Source organism: Gambusia affinis, linkage group LG17, assembly GCF_019740435.1.
Source record: "Gambusia affinis linkage group LG17, SWU_Gaff_1.0, whole genome shotgun sequence".
NCBI lineage: Eukaryota > Metazoa > Chordata > Actinopteri > Cyprinodontiformes > Poeciliidae > Gambusia > Gambusia affinis.
Genome location: NC_057884.1, coordinates 16,195,372 through 16,211,533, shown reverse-complemented (window position 1 = coordinate 16,211,533; position 16,162 = coordinate 16,195,372). Strand labels below are relative to the sequence as shown.

The 16,162-nt window shown below is 36.9% G+C and overlaps 1 protein-coding gene and 1 long non-coding RNA gene across 19 annotated transcripts in view; one reads left to right on the top strand and one right to left on the bottom strand.

Moving 5' to 3' along the window:
- Window positions 1-274: 274 nt before the first annotated feature.
- Window positions 275-16,162, bottom strand: part of rimbp2a (RIMS binding protein 2a) — a 65,567-nt gene continuing 49,679 nt past the window's right edge. For 5 of the 18 annotated variants that reach the window (XM_044095746.1, XM_044095750.1, XM_044095756.1 and 2 more), the window contains 13 exons: window positions 15,643-15,666; window positions 14,065-14,216; window positions 12,414-13,196; window positions 12,097-12,252; window positions 11,727-11,873; window positions 10,144-10,246; window positions 8,399-8,527; window positions 6,322-6,491; window positions 5,753-5,921; window positions 5,047-5,147; window positions 4,713-4,784; window positions 3,732-3,896; window positions 275-508 (listed from right to left, as the gene is read on the bottom strand). In XM_044095746.1, the coding sequence (XP_043951681.1) occupies window positions 275-508; window positions 3,732-3,896; window positions 4,713-4,784; window positions 5,047-5,147; window positions 5,753-5,921; window positions 6,322-6,491; window positions 8,399-8,527; window positions 10,144-10,246; window positions 11,727-11,873; window positions 12,097-12,252; window positions 12,414-13,196; window positions 14,065-14,216; window positions 15,643-15,666 (2,405 nt within the window). Of the gene's footprint in view, window positions 509-3,731; window positions 3,897-4,712; window positions 4,785-5,046; window positions 5,148-5,752; window positions 5,922-6,321; window positions 6,492-8,398; window positions 8,528-10,143; window positions 10,247-11,726; window positions 11,874-12,096; window positions 12,253-12,413; window positions 13,197-14,064; window positions 14,217-15,642; window positions 15,667-16,162 lie in introns of those variants that run through there. The other 13 variants (XM_044095751.1, XM_044095749.1, XM_044095752.1 and 10 more) reach the window with 13 other exon arrangements.
- Window positions 3,057-8,422, top strand: LOC122819214. The gene is made up of 3 exons (XR_006368573.1): window positions 3,057-3,143; window positions 8,169-8,253; window positions 8,337-8,422. It is a non-coding gene; the product is annotated as an uncharacterized LOC122819214 (long non-coding RNA).

Sequence of the window (16,162 nt, the reverse complement as noted above, 5' to 3'; positions counted from 1 at the left end):
CATCCCTTAATTTGAAATACAGTAATATCACAGTAATATGCGTTTGTTTTTGAAAGTCACTTCACTCTTGATTTTGGCACTCCACTGTACAAAATTCATGTGTTTTATATCCAGCACTGAACATATTTGTATCACTTGCTAGGCTCACGTAGTCAAGGCGGTGAGTCACATGCCCACTCTGTAATGTACTGTCACATCACAGTTGATTGTATGGATGCTATGTACAGAGCCCCACAGATATATGTATAGAACGTTATGCTATTAAATATTGTCATTATTGTTGTTTCACAGGAGACAGTCTCTTTAGCAGTTTCTTTCCTTTGGAAAGTATTCCTTTCTTCTTCTTGTTTGCCAGATTGTGAGGGTCCCTGGGGTCCAGCGGAGCATGGTGACCTCTTGGAGGGCTAAGCGGTCTCATAGTTCCTGGAAGGAGGGGGCGAATGATGGGGGACGGCGCCCGGACAGGGGTTGTAATGTTGTTGGCCGTGTCTGTGTTTTCTGCAGTGACCTGAGGAGGTTTGGAGGCAGGGGGGCAGCATATTACAAATGAAGCAACTATTTATGTTATTTTTTTCTTTTTGGGGGTTTTAAAAGGCTATGAAAAGTTATGAAAAAAACACAAAGGAATTGTCTGCTTTTTGAAATTTGATTGCTTAAATAAATTTCTAACAATCTGGCATTGTAGAGGATCTTGAAATAAAAACACTAAGTGCAAATAATAAAACATAACAAAAAAAAAGAAACCATAGGTTGGTAATAAAGAGCATCTTGAAAATTTAATAAATTTTCTCAAGAATGTGCAGAGCTTTAATTGTTTGATTTTCTAAAGTCCTTTCGCACCACTATTGTTCATTTGCAGAAAAGAAAAAGAATAGTCACAAATTAGTTAAATGACTATGAAATGTAAAATTTTCCAAATAAATGCACACAAAGGAGGCATTAGGTTTTATTTAAGGAACAATACTTTTAATTCTAGTTAAGCATGTAAATTCAATTATAACTGATAAGTTAGAATATGTTTTTCAATGAGGTTTGTTCCTGATTCTCTGATTAAAAGTACCTTCTGAAATAATAATCTTTTAGCAGGTAATAATCATAATTTTCTCAAAGCCCAAATTTCTGAATTACATTTTTTTATTGGTCATATCTAATATTTTCACTTAAACAGAAAATCATAACAATTAACCAAAGACTTGAAAACATAAGTCTGTGTAAGAAATTTATATTCTGTTTCACCATTTTTAAAAATTAATATTCTAATTTATTGAATTAGTCAGAAAGCTAGGCCAGACTGATCTTTAACATTTTAAAATCCAAACGGCAAATTTGCTGATAGAGGTATACGTGAGTAAGTGCTTCCTTCAATGACTGCGAGGTACCGAGGTCCAGTGAAGGAAAACAGACTCAGTCACCCTTCCGTCACCCTTTTTGACCATTGGCATTTGTGCTGAAACGTCATATTTGGTTTTCAAGAGACCTGACGGTGTGCATAATGAACTACCTTACTACCTTAGGTTTGTCGGCCCTGTTAACGCCTCCCCATACCATGTGTCCAGAGTGATTCAAATCACTGAGTTCTCCACCTTCCTCCCACAGATGACTGGTAGGTTAATTGGTGTCTGTAAATTGTCCTTGGAATGAGTGTGTGTATCATTTGTGTGTCTCTGGGTTATGTGTTGGGCTGGAAACCTGTTTTTCTTAATAATCCTTCCTAGCAAACACTTTTTTTAGTATTTGCTAACCTACATGTCAACCCCCAGGAAAAGCTGGCAAACTTGCCTTAAAGGTTTTCAACTTTTGATTAGTCTTTCTTAATGTAAGATAGCTTCAAAAACTTTACAAATGTCCTTACAAATGTCCAACTTGGTGTTTCATTTTACACTCCTGTTTGATGAAGTGATCATCTTCTCCGTTTAACCTTATGAAAGAAGTAAACTTGGTATATAAATGCCTTATTTTTTTATATTATGATTGTAGAAGAAATACTTATTTACTAGTAAACATAAAAAACTATGTGTAATATGTATGATCTAATTGAGGGGAAAAATGTGGACACCTTATCCTCCTTTTAAGTAGAGATACTTCCCTGTGGGTGAAACAAATTCAGTGAGATTCTTCTTGTGGCAATCTACCAGAGTCTGAGAACAGCTTGCCCCACTACTCACTTTTACCTGTGAGATGTTAAAGGGTTTTCTTATATCTCCAACGTCTTTCAAGTCATCTCACAGCATGTTCAAAGTATAAAGTTCTTGGCTTTGACTCTGCCCTGGACTGTTCTTTCCAAGACAGACCTGACCATATTTGATCTATTTTGGGTTTGTTCAACTTTGTTATTGTTGTTGTTAGTTTGTTAGTTTTTGTTTGTGTATAGAATACACACAGCAGGAAGCCAGGAAATGTTAAACAACATCATCACACCACAGAAGCAAGGAACTCCACTATTAGTCGGCCATGAGGAGACAGTCATTTACATTACAACACCCAGGGACACAACTGTAGATGCCAGGCTTCTTCTCTAATGCAATAACTGCTATTTCTAATTGCTTTCTTTTTATGTTTTGAATTTTTTTGTTTTATTTTTTTGCACACAATAAAGATTGAATATTCCCAGAGGCTTTCACGGAACAAAAGTAATAACTTGGAAAGTCAAACCAAGTGAAGAGACAGATTTTGATGAATCTGAGTCACAACAGGACGTAGCGCCAAATAAAGCCTTTGCTGCGCCCACAAGCTGTTTGCATTAGAGCTGCGAATCTGATATCTCCAGTTGCCAACTTACTGTACAAGGGCAGACAGAGCCATTTATGGTGTGAAATGAACAATCTTCCTCTGTTTGTTTGTTTAGTTTTGCCAAGCGGGTGAGGAAAAACAAAAAAAAGAAATCAGATGTGGTAGCATTGTCACTATCGAGAAAACCCACATCACTATGACAACAGAAAGCAACAACAACACCAACACACATGAACACAGAGCGCAAACAAGAATGGTTTTAATATCCAATCTTTTTTTTTTTTTGTCCTTTCCTTTTATTGTTTCATCGTAACAATACAGAATGGATGTCTCAGTGCTGCGGTTCTCTTGAGCTCAGAGCAAACATGGCATATCCACCGTCAACAGGGCTGAAAAATAGATCTGATGTGTGGGTAAGAGAAACAAAGCCTCTTTGAGGAAATACACAAGCTGAGCCAAGAAAGTTAGAAAATGTATCAAGTTTGAAAAAACATGCTTTTCTTTACTTTTAAACTTCTCTTAAATAATCTTAAATAGTTTAAACTGGGTAGCAATGTGTTGCTAAGCACTTTTAAATAGAATTGTACACAATAACAACAATTTGACTTTGTGTTTTAGTGCAAAGAGTTACCAAATTTTTTGTGTAAGGAATGAGTTGAGCCTTTTTTTTTTTACATGTCCTCCTAAACCAGTCCTACAGGCATGAGCCACACGCAGAGTTCCCACGGTCTATCCTCCCTCTGTCCACAGGCTTTGCTTCTTCCTTTCTCTGAGATTAAGAAAGGCGTTAACACTGGATTTTGCTCCCTTTCCGAAGGGTGAAGGGAGTGGGGAAGCTGTTAGTCTGTAAAGAGTCACCACTGTCACCACATGGACAAACACACACAATGAACAGCACACAGACTGCAGGTGGAGGAAGCAAGAGACAGAAATCAAGGGGAGAAGGGACGAAGGATGGATGAACACAGGGTCTAGCGCTGAGAGCGGCGATGATGATGTACCCGTTTTCCCTCTGACATGTTGGCAGCAGAGTTTGCAGGGGGTCGGTTGGCGGATTCTTCCTGGGGGTAGTGGGACGGGGTGTCGGTCAGATAGACCTCCACGTCATCAGGCACTTCTTCCAAGAAGTTAGAGGGCACCAAGCCACGATGGCCATTGAGCTCACCCTAGAGACAAAGAGGGTGAGAACAGAAAACAAGAGAAAGAAGTTAAAAGAACCTCTGACAGATTATCAGACAAAAGTGTTGAGTTTCACTGAAGAGAAAGAGTATTTCTCATACATTTGTTAAACATTTAAAAGATTGTTGATCATTTAGCAAATCTCTTTTCTAAGAGTGTAAAGTCTATCAAAAACTTAATTATAGCAATTTTCTGAAATGTTTCAATAGAAATTAGACTTTAGATTTTTTTTTTTTTTTTATGCAGCTTTTGCTGTAATTGATCAACCTAAGAGTTGTATAACTATATTGTATTTTCTTGATCAGGTACTATCTCCATATTTTTAAAATTCCTAGAGAAAAATGTGTTGATAATTATGTGTTTATTACTTAAACTTCATTGGTAATGAATTTTGGTAACGAAATGGCAATTTTTAGTCTTGATTTATATTAGACCTTCCTAAGTGAATACTTCTATCACAAACATGTCAAGCAATCTAGTTTAAGATTTCAAACAATATTGATTGGTGAAAATCCTCAGACAATTTGTACAAAATGGGATCTACATGAAGAAGCTGCAATTATTCAGCTATCATGAATTATGTAATTTAGAGGAATTACTCAGACTCAAAGCGTAAAACAATCTGCTTACATAATAAAGAAGTTTTAAAAAAGATTTCCATTCCAAGACTCTGGAAATGAGTCCATAAAGTGGTGATAATGACATGTGGGTTACCATGTCCATCCATTTTTGACCACATGTCCCAAAATTCAATCAAGTCAATTGATTACCAAGTGGCTTCAGCATGGATAAGAGGCACTCACATAGTAAAACCCATCTTCATCAATGTCTCCAAAAACAGCAATGATGTCACCAGCACAGAAGGTCAGCTCAGCCTATCAGGAGACAGATACAAAACAGGAAAATTTGTGTATATATAGACAATAAGGCCTACTTAAATTGTGGGCCTCAACTTTATTGATATATTTCACATTTCACAGTTCTTTTATCAGTAACTGAACATTATAATTTAACTTCAATGTATTTAATTTAGGCCAAACCCCACATTTGCCTCCTAAACCACTTTAAAAAGACAAAAATGTTATTGTAGATAATAATGGTTGTGGTTAACTTCCTCTTTCTGTGGTATGGCTTTACCTCAACATCAACATTAGGGGAGCTCTCTCTGGGGTCGTAGTCATAGAGCGCCACCATCCTCCTAGAGGCCTGATCTCGGCGGAGACCTCGTCTGTTCTGCTCTACAGGCGATAACATGGAACAACTCAGAAAACAATAATGTCATCCTGTGAACTGCATTAAAATTTTTAACTCTTCCTCATGGAGGCATGGGAGTGAACAACAGAACACATTATTATATAATAAATATATTGATAAATATGATAATCCAAGAATTAAGAGGTTAAAGAAAAAATATTAAATAATAGAAATAAATAAAGATCTACATAACCATAAGTCTGAAATGAATGAATGTATATGGAAAAATAAATTTAAAAAATGCAAAAGCAATAACTTAACACTAACTTAAAATAAGAAAATAAACAGAAAGAAATTTACAACCAAACGTCATGTAACTACTGTTGTGATTCCTTCTGAAATCTCATTTGCAAAACATTTGTGTTGACTTTTTAAAAATATGTTATTTTACAATGATTCTTATAACATAATGTACTCTATCCTATTTTGTTGTTACTGAAATATTACAGTTTCTGCAATGTTTTTGTTTCCAAGATTTGTGCTACAACTTAATTAGAATTTTTGTGCACACCAATACCAACAAATTTCCTTTCAACTTTTCAAATTACGCATTTTCTCTGTATTCATAGTTAGCATGCTTCTGCAGTACCTATTTTATCCACCGGAGTGCTGAGAGGCAGAAAGCCCTGCTTGATGAGCTGATCCATGGTCTCCTCATCGTCTGCTCGTATCTCGGACACCATGTTACAGGGGAGAAGCCCCATCCTGCCTTTTATTGCTCCTCTGTAAAACCCATCTGTGTCCTTATCACCATAAACCTGATAGATACAAGAGTGAAACAGGAATGTTCAAAACCTCATATCTTTCTGGAAGAGAGAATTGTTAAGATTGTTAAGAGCTTAACAATCCTTGTTAAGATTGTTAAGATCTTAACAATTCTTGTTAAGATGTTGTTTTACTCCAGTGTAGAGTAAAACAAATAAGCAGAGATTGTAAAAGGTTAGTTTTTGTCATTTGATTTTATATTACTTGGTCTCACTATTTTCAGCATTTATTCTTTGTGATAAAAATTTACTGCTTTGCACTTCACTAAACATTTCCTACTGAGTAATTTGTGACAGAGTACAACAGTCAGTTATTAGAACTTCACTTTAAATGCTATTATTATGATAGCTGGAAAGCAGGGTACTAAATGCAATCTAGCAGTGAACCTCCCACCTTAATTATCTGCCCTTCTTTGAATGGTAGCTCCTCATCTGCAGCATCTGGGTTGGGGGACATAGACAGAGGATCGTAGTCAAAGAGCGCCACAAAAATCCGAAAAGGTTCCTCAGGCTCTGACTCGTCATAGTACGTTGGAGAGCGTCGGTCCCGATTCCTGTAGCCGTCTTAAACACAAACAAAAAAAGGCACAAGTCAAAAAAAATCTTTACCCAGCCAAACTAAAAAAAAGTGACCAAAACATAGACACAGACATGATGTGCAAGGAGTGTTTATGAGATTTGGCCACAAATGGAGCAGATTTCTGAGCAACAGGTTACATGTAATATTTGATTTACTTTCCTTATCTAATTTGTTAAGATGAGCATGTTTATGGTATATCTAAGCCATGCCCCAGTACACAGAAATTGATGAGTAAATTCTACATCTTTATCATCCTTAATCATTAGATTATGCACTGCATGACAGATTTATTTCTCTTATCTTGCCATATTTGTGCCTGTAAACATGCAGGAAATAGCTGTGACTAGCTATTTATTAAAATTCTCGTGGCACAAACACACACATGCATTCACAAAGACAAACAATGCATGAAAACTGTGTGTGGTTTTGAATAGGTCTTGTTTTTTTTCAGCTTTCAGTGTGCTAAGAATCGAGTGTGCAGCAAAACAGGTGAAACATATGTGATTTGTGAAAATGAGACAGCAAGACACAAGACTTTGACATGCATTTTTAAATGAATCAACATAAATACGTAGCAAAGCAATTATGTGAAATGTCCTGATGAATGCTAACTTAAATAGAGTAGAAGCTGGAAGAACAACTTGGTTTTATAGAAGTATTGAGCCAATGAGAGCATTTTAAGTAGCACCGTGGAAATGAAGACTGTATTTAAACTGGTAGGTTTTGTATTTTGTTTATCAAAGAAGTCTTTTTCTGTAACCTTGACCAGAATACACTTCTCAATTTGATGGGGTATATTTCAGTACATCCATCTATTTATCACTTGCTAACTTTCTAATATAGAATGATGCAGTTTTTCTAGGAAAACAATATTGCGTTATCCCAATGACCGCAGATTTACAATGGCTACCTGTCCATTTTCATACTGATTTGAAGATTTGCTTGCATAGGATACTTTTTTTATTTTTGAATGCTTTTGGACTAGAACTGAGTGATTTAGACAGAAAAAAATATCATAGCATTTTCAAAATATTGTGATAAACTAAACGATAAATTCCTTTAAGCATTGTGCTACATTAAAAATTACAAGCTAAGAAACAACAAAAAAAATCTCTCCACTCTCTCAACTAGCAGTATGTTAAAGTACAAAATGTATTTGGAGTTCTCTTTAAGAACTGTTTAGGAATGCAAATATGATCTGTCATCAAGTTCACAGGTTTCTTCTCCTCTCTATCTTGTAAAAAAGACAAAATTGTGGCCCCACACATTGTCTGACTTATTTAATTTTAAAGTCCACCTTTATCAATAATATGGTCAGTTTATGTTAGTCAGTTGCCAGCCACTAAAGATAATGCAAAGAGAACTGAGCCTTTAAAACTTACTGTTTTACAATGGCTTTCAACATGAGTTCAGCTGAAATTCCTTCACATCTTTTTTTTTTTTGATATTTTCTTGATTTAATAGTGACAGATTTTTATACTAAAAAATAAAACTGATATTTCAAGTTAATTTTCAATTTTATTATCAATAGGAGTTCAAATAAACATGAATGATTGGTCCAAGTTGCAAGTGTATACAGGATGTGATTGTATCAGAAAGGGAAGGGTGTGCATGACGTTCCCTAAACAATCAATCAATCAATCAATCATTTATCATTGCAGTTGTGGAAGCTCCTATTGCAGACCTTTGGTCTTGCTGCTGTGTCCACCACTCCATTCCATTGCAGTGCAGTCATGCGGTTCTAATGTAAGCATTATTATAACCATTATCCCTTAAGACAAACAAACAGGCAGTTGCAAGTGTCCACAGCTATGTCTCTATATTTGCAGAGTGCTGGTGGCCATCTTTGCTGCCATGCTTTGGAGGTAGAAACAGCTCTGCAGGCACATACCATGGGGACACCTGATGCCGCCCGTGTGCCTGCGGGATGACCACGCCTTGTGTCGAGCTACTCTGCCATAGTTAACATCTTCGTTGATGGAGGAGGGGTTTCCCTCATTGTTATTCTCAGAGGTTACTTCTATGAGAAATACCAGTTGAAGATGATGTGGTTATAAAGCAATTACAAACTTTTCTCCTTCTAAAATGCTATCAATAGCATTGCTGCTAAAAGTTGGAAGAAAAACAAATCAGCAAGTACAGCCTTGTGCAGAACATCTACTACCCCTGGAGCTTTGTCACAGTTCACCTTACAGAAACTTTAGTGTATTTATTGGAATAGACCAACACAAAGCAGAGCAAAGTAAGGGAAGAAAATATGGTTTTAATTTTTTGAATGGATACCAGGTTAAATCTCATCCCAATTTAATCTGGTATCCCTAAACAAAGTAGAGGTGTACTTGTGTTTAATTTAATTTAATTATAAAGGCAACATTTATGTTCTGTTGCAGAGCAAACAGCAATATGAAGACCAAGATACACAGAAAGATCAGAGATAAAGATATAAAAAAGCTTAAAGCAGCATAAGGCTGTAAAAAAACAAGGAGAGCTTTAACTACGGAAGAAATAAGGAGAAAATCTGGAGGAACTGTTAAGAATTACAGCTCAGATGGAACAATCAATTCACTAGACAGTTATTAGTTGTGCACTCCACAATTTGGTACTTGGTGAAAAGGATGAAAAGGAAAAAGCTATTTCTCCAGAAAGCAACAAGAAGTACTGTTTTTACTTTGACGATAAATATGGAGGTAGTACAGAAAATACGTTGGTTTTAGTCTTATCTTATCAAATAAGACTAAAACAAACATGTGTAGTTGGAAATCAACATAGTACTGAACACATTTGGTTCATGAGTTGAGATTTTTACAATACAATACTGGCATCAATAAAACAAGACAGGGTGAATTTTTAATAATATTTTCTGAGAAAACTAGAAACCCATTGGTTTATTACAATGAGCCCAGTGGTTTTTTGTCCTGCAACTTTTAGGTGTGTCCCTGCACCTACATATCTCTATCATACAACTAGTGGAGGTACTGTTCAGTTGCTGTAATTCAGTTTTTTGTTTATGACATGTTGGTCTTGGGACACATGCAAAAGTTGCAGAGCACTGGCCCTCAAGGACTAGAGGACTAGAGATGCCACAGAAATATTGTGAACTCTTTAAAAACATCTGCATTTAGTATTGAAAAATTCTGCCCAGGTTTGCCTGGTCTAAATACTACTGTTTTCATACTTACCTAGCTATAAAATGGTCCCAAAGCCAAAAAAGCTACATGGGATGTTTAAAAACAGGAATTAAAGAAAATTTAGAGGACTGGGATGACTTTGTGGTGGTCTATTGTGTAAAGCCCTGTTAAAATACACTAAAATTTATCCTTGTAACATGTCAAAAAGAGGAGCATTTTAATTTACTTGTTCACGTCACTTTTCCAAAATACTGTTTGGAAATCTAAAATCTTTTCCTTATTAGTGAAAAACCTAAATATCTGTGCAGTGACAGAAGAGAGCAGTAAAAAAGATCAAACTCTGCATACGGAAAGAAAGTAAAGATGTGTCATGGATACAAAAATGATCTGGGGACAGAGCAAAGCCTGAGGACGTTTTAGTAAATTAGAATTAAATACATTTTCATGTCACACAAAAAAATTAATTGACTGCAACGTTCTTTCTTTCTTGCCATATTTCAATACTAACCAATGGATGGGACCATTAGAGGTCGCCTCTTAGGATGTGACCCACCATGTTGAATTCGCCAGCCATTGTCCCGGTCATGGCGGCCTCCACCAGGACTGTTTGTCTGAAATATACAGGCACAAAGCAGAATTTACAGATATCAGAGATTCATGACCAGCTCACATGAATGTGAGCCAATTTTATATATATATATATCTTTAAATGATAGATTTGAACACATTGTATACCAACAAAGCCATGCATAACTCACAGACAGGCACTAGAACAAAGACACATAGACTTCCATTCAAACACACACAAGCAGGTGAGAAATATCACAAATCACAAAAATGACTGGAAGTTGATACTGGTATAACACTAGCCCTGAATTTGGATTGGGAACACATTTAAAACATTATGCAAAGACATTAGTGAGCATGGCATGTGGGTCATGAGTTTGGGCCTCTCAAAGTTCCATGGTGATTTGAGAAAGCTGGTTTCTGCCTGGACAGACAAACTTTGACATTTCTTTGGTTGATACGTACACAGCAAAGGTTGCAAGAGCAAGATAAAACACCTGGACTGAGGATAGAGGGGATTATGAAAGTTAGTTATTGAAGCAGTTGAGTGAACGGAGTGTCAGAGCGCAAGCCGGTTCCTGTGTGGCAGGAGAAATACAAAAACTCAGACTATCACTTTCTCTATCTTTGTTAACTGAACTCAGAGCCCTCCAACTCCTTTAGTTTTCCTGAATGACAAACTACACTACCAATATTCTCTTCTTCTCATGTTGCACAGCAGCTTGATTCAAAATTTCAGGAATGATTACAAATTCATTTCACACTCATGAGCTTAATATACTGCTGCAGCACCCTCTGAAAATATTTATTCATTTCAAATATGTTTATAATTTACTGATATTTCAAAATGATTAATTCTAAATGTACAGTAAGTTATTTTATAGTAATTGTATTTTTTTCATATTATGAGTTTGTTATTTGTTATATAATCCACAACTTGCTGGTATGAAGATGGCGTGGCAAAAAAATACATTTCTCCTGATTGCTCCTCAAAATGGCGAAGAAGCAAAAACATTCCAAGTAAGGAAGGCAAATGTGTGTTGTTCTTCCTTAGTCAAGTAATTGCTGAAAAAGCAACTGCAAATTACCTTACCCATTTTTACAAACAAATCAATTAAATAGCCTAAAACCGGCCTTGAAAAATTACCTTTACCTTGAATGACCCTAAGATGGAAGGTGCTGCAGTTAAGGGGCTTTTTAGATATACTTTACTCTTTGGTCTCCACTATTTACTTATTGGTTTTCTTTGCAATCTTTACTAATCTGAATGCAAAGGGAAAAATTAAAGTTTTCACATATAGCCACCCAGATCAATTTGAAAACAAACCATCTGGTGCATACATGTTCAGCGGGCTCAAAGTTTGTCTTCATATACACATCTTAAGCACACGCACCAACAACACAAAGTAAAATGCAAGCCAAGGCAGCAGTCATTTAAAGTATCTGTGCCTGTGCAGTTCACTACATTATAATGAACAAGGATGCTTGACTCTAGGATTTCACAATGAGTGCAAAGAACTGCACCTTGGGTGTGTGGTGCGAGTTGCGTCGTCGTCCCTCTTCCAGCTGCATCTCAGAGTACAGCTCCTCCTCATCCTCTTCCATGATGTCAGACAGGTCAGAGCCCCGGCTGCTCTCGCTGTGATAATCTTCATTGTGACTATAGTGAGGCTTGTGGTTGTTACAAAGACACAAACACATAGACGCAGTTGTTTAAGTCCACAGACATACCTAAGCACGCACAAAGACATGGGCGGAGGAGTGCAGACATGCAGCCACTCAGATGTACATGCACACACAACACACATCCTGACACATTTAGGACGTTTCCCACGAAAAAACAAAACATTTGTGTTCGTAGAAGGGGTGGGTTCTACCTTCTATGGGTTCTTACCGGCCTTCCCAACTCAGAGCCTCTGAGAAACTCGTCAACTGAGGGTCCTCTCCGACGTCCTCGTGCAAATCCCTCCTCATCTTCCTCTTCCTCATCAGAGGGATGCTGGTGAAATGAATGACCCTGCTCTCCAAATCTCCCCATCCTTCTGTCTCCCTAAAAACAAAGAAGAAACAAGCTAAGTGAGTAAAAAAGTGGTTCTATTTTAACTTGTTTTCTTCACATATTTCTATAAACTACAATTACATTAAAAGAGATTTAATATAAAACCTCCAAAAGATAAACAACAAAGTATAGTTTCACTAAGCAAAACTTACAACAATATTTTGTGTAACATTTGTGTGGTGTTCTTTCCAGACCTTGCCACTTTCTGCTGCCACCCTCTGTGCTGCTTCTCGAGCAATAGCTTTGGCCACGGTATCTGGGATCAGCATGCCTTGGGGCTGAGGAAGAATCCTCTGAGGGGAGGGGGAACGCAAATGGACAGGGGGAGGGGCCTCCAGAGTGTGGCCTTGCATGGGCACAGGTGGCTGCAAAGGTGATCGACTTGGGTCCCAGCCGGGCTGGCCAGGCGGAATAGCTCCTCCATGGTGGGCTGTGTGCTCTTTGGCATCCAGGTCTCTGGCACTTACTGGTCTCTGAGGTATAGGGTGGGGCTGAGGGTGGGGCAGCAGAGGCAGTTGGTGCTGGGGCCTGGGACCCTGGTGGAGAGGGCGGGGCTGCAGGTGTACGGGCTGTGGTTGGGGGTGCGGGGTTCCGCCTGGATGAGGAAGTCTGGGATGGGTTTGTGGATGTGGAGGATGAGGTTGCCCATGAGGTGGAGGCGGAAGTTGGGGCATAGGGTGAGGAAGGTGAGGAGATGGGAGGTGAGGTTGAGGATGAGGGTGTGGAAGAGGGCCAGCATGTGGGTGCATTGGGGGCGGCAAGGGTATGGCAGGTAGAGGCACAAGCAGGTTGTTTGGAATGACGGCGACTTGGGAGTCCTGGGATTCTCCCTGGACTGACAGTGTCTTAACAATGACTTCTCTGGCCTCCAGGCATTGAATCCTTGTCAGATCAATAGTGACATAGTCTGCCATTGGAAACAGCACCTCAGCTATCTGGAGTGAAGAACAAAAACATATATTCTTTTATTACGTTAAAGCAGAAACCATTTATAAACAACAAGGTTTATAAATGGTTATAAAAGGCCTGCATTTGATTTCACACAAAATGCTGAGCTGCATATTTTTCTCTGTTTCTTCTTCCTATGTTATTTCAACTCCAAAGCATTTCAGTCCAATTAATATTTTCTTATTAGGTTGCAAAAAAGTAAATTAATATTATCCATTTGCTCATGATAACATTGTTTCTGTATATATACATAAATATGTACATATGTGTTTGTGTGTGTGTTTATTTCTTTTTTACTGTAGCCAGTCATGCCATTATTAACATCTCAAAATCAGATTACACCTCGACAAGTGTTGATGAACCAAAAACTTAATGAAAGGTCAAAAACTATATTTTCAAGAACTTTAAATACCTAATTTAATTTTCAGACTTAAAGTGAGCAGTTCAGAATCCGTGCTGCGCCGATTTAACCTTTTAGATGTGATGTTTTGATTTACGTTGGCTGTCACCAGAGGGGCTAAGAGACCTTTCTAAGACATTTGCATGTCCCAGTAAGCAAGTCATGCTCCGAACAGCAATCACAAGCAGGTTGCATTGCTTTGTATGCCAAAGATATTTAAGAAAAAAATCACACAGTCAATGAGCATTTTATTTGTAATTTAAGGAAGAGATTATTATATTTCAAATATATTCAAATATTTTAAATCTTCCATCTGTTGGAGGCACATAAAAGGGTCTATCAAAATGTTGATATATGCCTTGAAATTTAGATCAACTCCTCACCATCATTCATAATTCTGACGGCTAAATAGGAGCCATAGCCCACGTTATCGTTACTTAAACATGCACACTCACCCTTTGTCCTTTAGTGCAGACTGCATAGCCAACAACATTTGCCCCATTAGATGTGCCTGTTGGAGAGAGGATAGGAGGCTTCCAGCGGACTTGCAGAACCCCTGGAGCCTGCCCACAGAGCACCTGCACATCCTGTGGGGGCATCGGGGGACCTGAAAGGTGAGGAAGCATGGGCATGAAGATATCCTCTGCCAATTACTTACTAGTCTGCTGTAGACAGTATGCAAACAGGGGAGGAAAGATGTGAAGCAGTCCTCTAATGCATAAATAAGCATAGATAACAGCCATGCAGAGGAATGTATGACTATAAATGAGGAAGTGCAGGAATTATTGTAAAAGGGATTTTAATTTTTAATTCATTACCTCAATCACAAAGGCCAATTAAGCTATGCAATAGTGTCAGAACAACTCTTCAATGCTTTGTGAAGACACATGCAAATACTCAGGGTGGCTTATAGGAAGAGATAATAACAGCCTTGTGTTGTTGAGGTCATTTAGTTGTCAGCAGAATTTGAGTGGCAGTAGGTTTGCTATGATCTGACAGGGGATGATTTGAGGATTGGTGATTTTGCCTTAGCATTAATTTGGACTAGAGTTAAATATGTATAATAACTGCTTAAAACTTGACAAGCATTAATGAGACAGTTTTTGTCTTACAATAATTAAGTAAAAGCAGAAAGGTTATGTTTAATGTAGTTGTTTAATTGGAAAGAAAAATATTTTGGGGATTTTAGGATGATATTTGACTATTTTTCAAGCCTACTGACATTTTAGAAGTTAAATGTACTATTGATATAATAATATTATAATATACTAATGGAATATACTATCATATACTAACATTTCTTAAGAAGCAAGACATTTTATACACTTTTGTACACTATTTACCATTAACTAGCCTTAAACACAGTAAACTAAATGAAAACAAATCTGCAATACACATAAATAAATCAATCTGGGCTCTTATTAAGTCTTCTCCACATGCAGCATATAATAGTAAGAAACTAAGTCAAAGTCTGTTTTTGTTTTTCCCTTTAGCAAAACTGTGAATCATACATGTAGGTCCTTTAAAAAAAATTAAAATAAAAATAAAAATAATAATAATAATAATAATAATAATAATAATAATAATAATAATAATAATAATAATAATAATAATAATAATAATAATTAAAACAAAAAGGCAGCAGTCAAAGGGCTCTGGTTTCAAGGATATTTATATAAGGATGAAAAAATGAATCATGTTAACTGTATCATGTGTTGTTCAACTGCTCTCTAATAGGTAATGTACTCTGTGTGAACAATGGGCAAAATTACAAATGAATTTGATTGCAAATAACAAATTGTGTTAAAATTTGGGGAAAAAAAATCATTCAAGTCAATTTATTGTATTTAAGTGGAACATATTTCCAGAACAAGAAACGAATGCAACATTATCCGCATGCTTTGAGTGAAAATGTAATAATTATCCTTCTACCGAAATTAAAAAATTATTAAAAGTATAAATGAGATATTTTGTTGAGTGGCTCAGGGAGAAACATATAGAAACCAGCCAAGCATTGATGCTCAATCTCTGACCTGTTCTGCAATATGGTGTTGGGCCTAGACGGAATACAATACACAGAAAATAGCATAACATCAAAATGAGGGACCGTATTTTTCCACAGCACAGGACACAGACTTAAAGATTAATTGATGTTGCGCTGAGTTTACATTCATAAATGATCAAATTAACAGCAGTAGCAGACTGTAAACCCAATTTTGAAACCATGCTTGTAAAAATTATGTAAAATAAACGTTTGGTGACTATTATTTATTTATACACTGTCTTGCAGGGCTACTCATATCCTTCGAAATCTAATTTATTTTATCGCACTGGAATGTGATAGACCAACATAAAGTGACACATAAGTGTTGTTATTATTTTAAAATAAAAATCTAAAAAAAAAAATTGTACTGCATGTGCTTTTAGTCGTCCTTGCTCAGATACCACTAACTAAATTCCTTTAAAATCTCTAGAAGTCAAACTGTATGTCATTTATCTCAGTATAAGTGCAGCTGTTCTGTGGATAAGAAATTAGGTAATAAGAGAAATAAG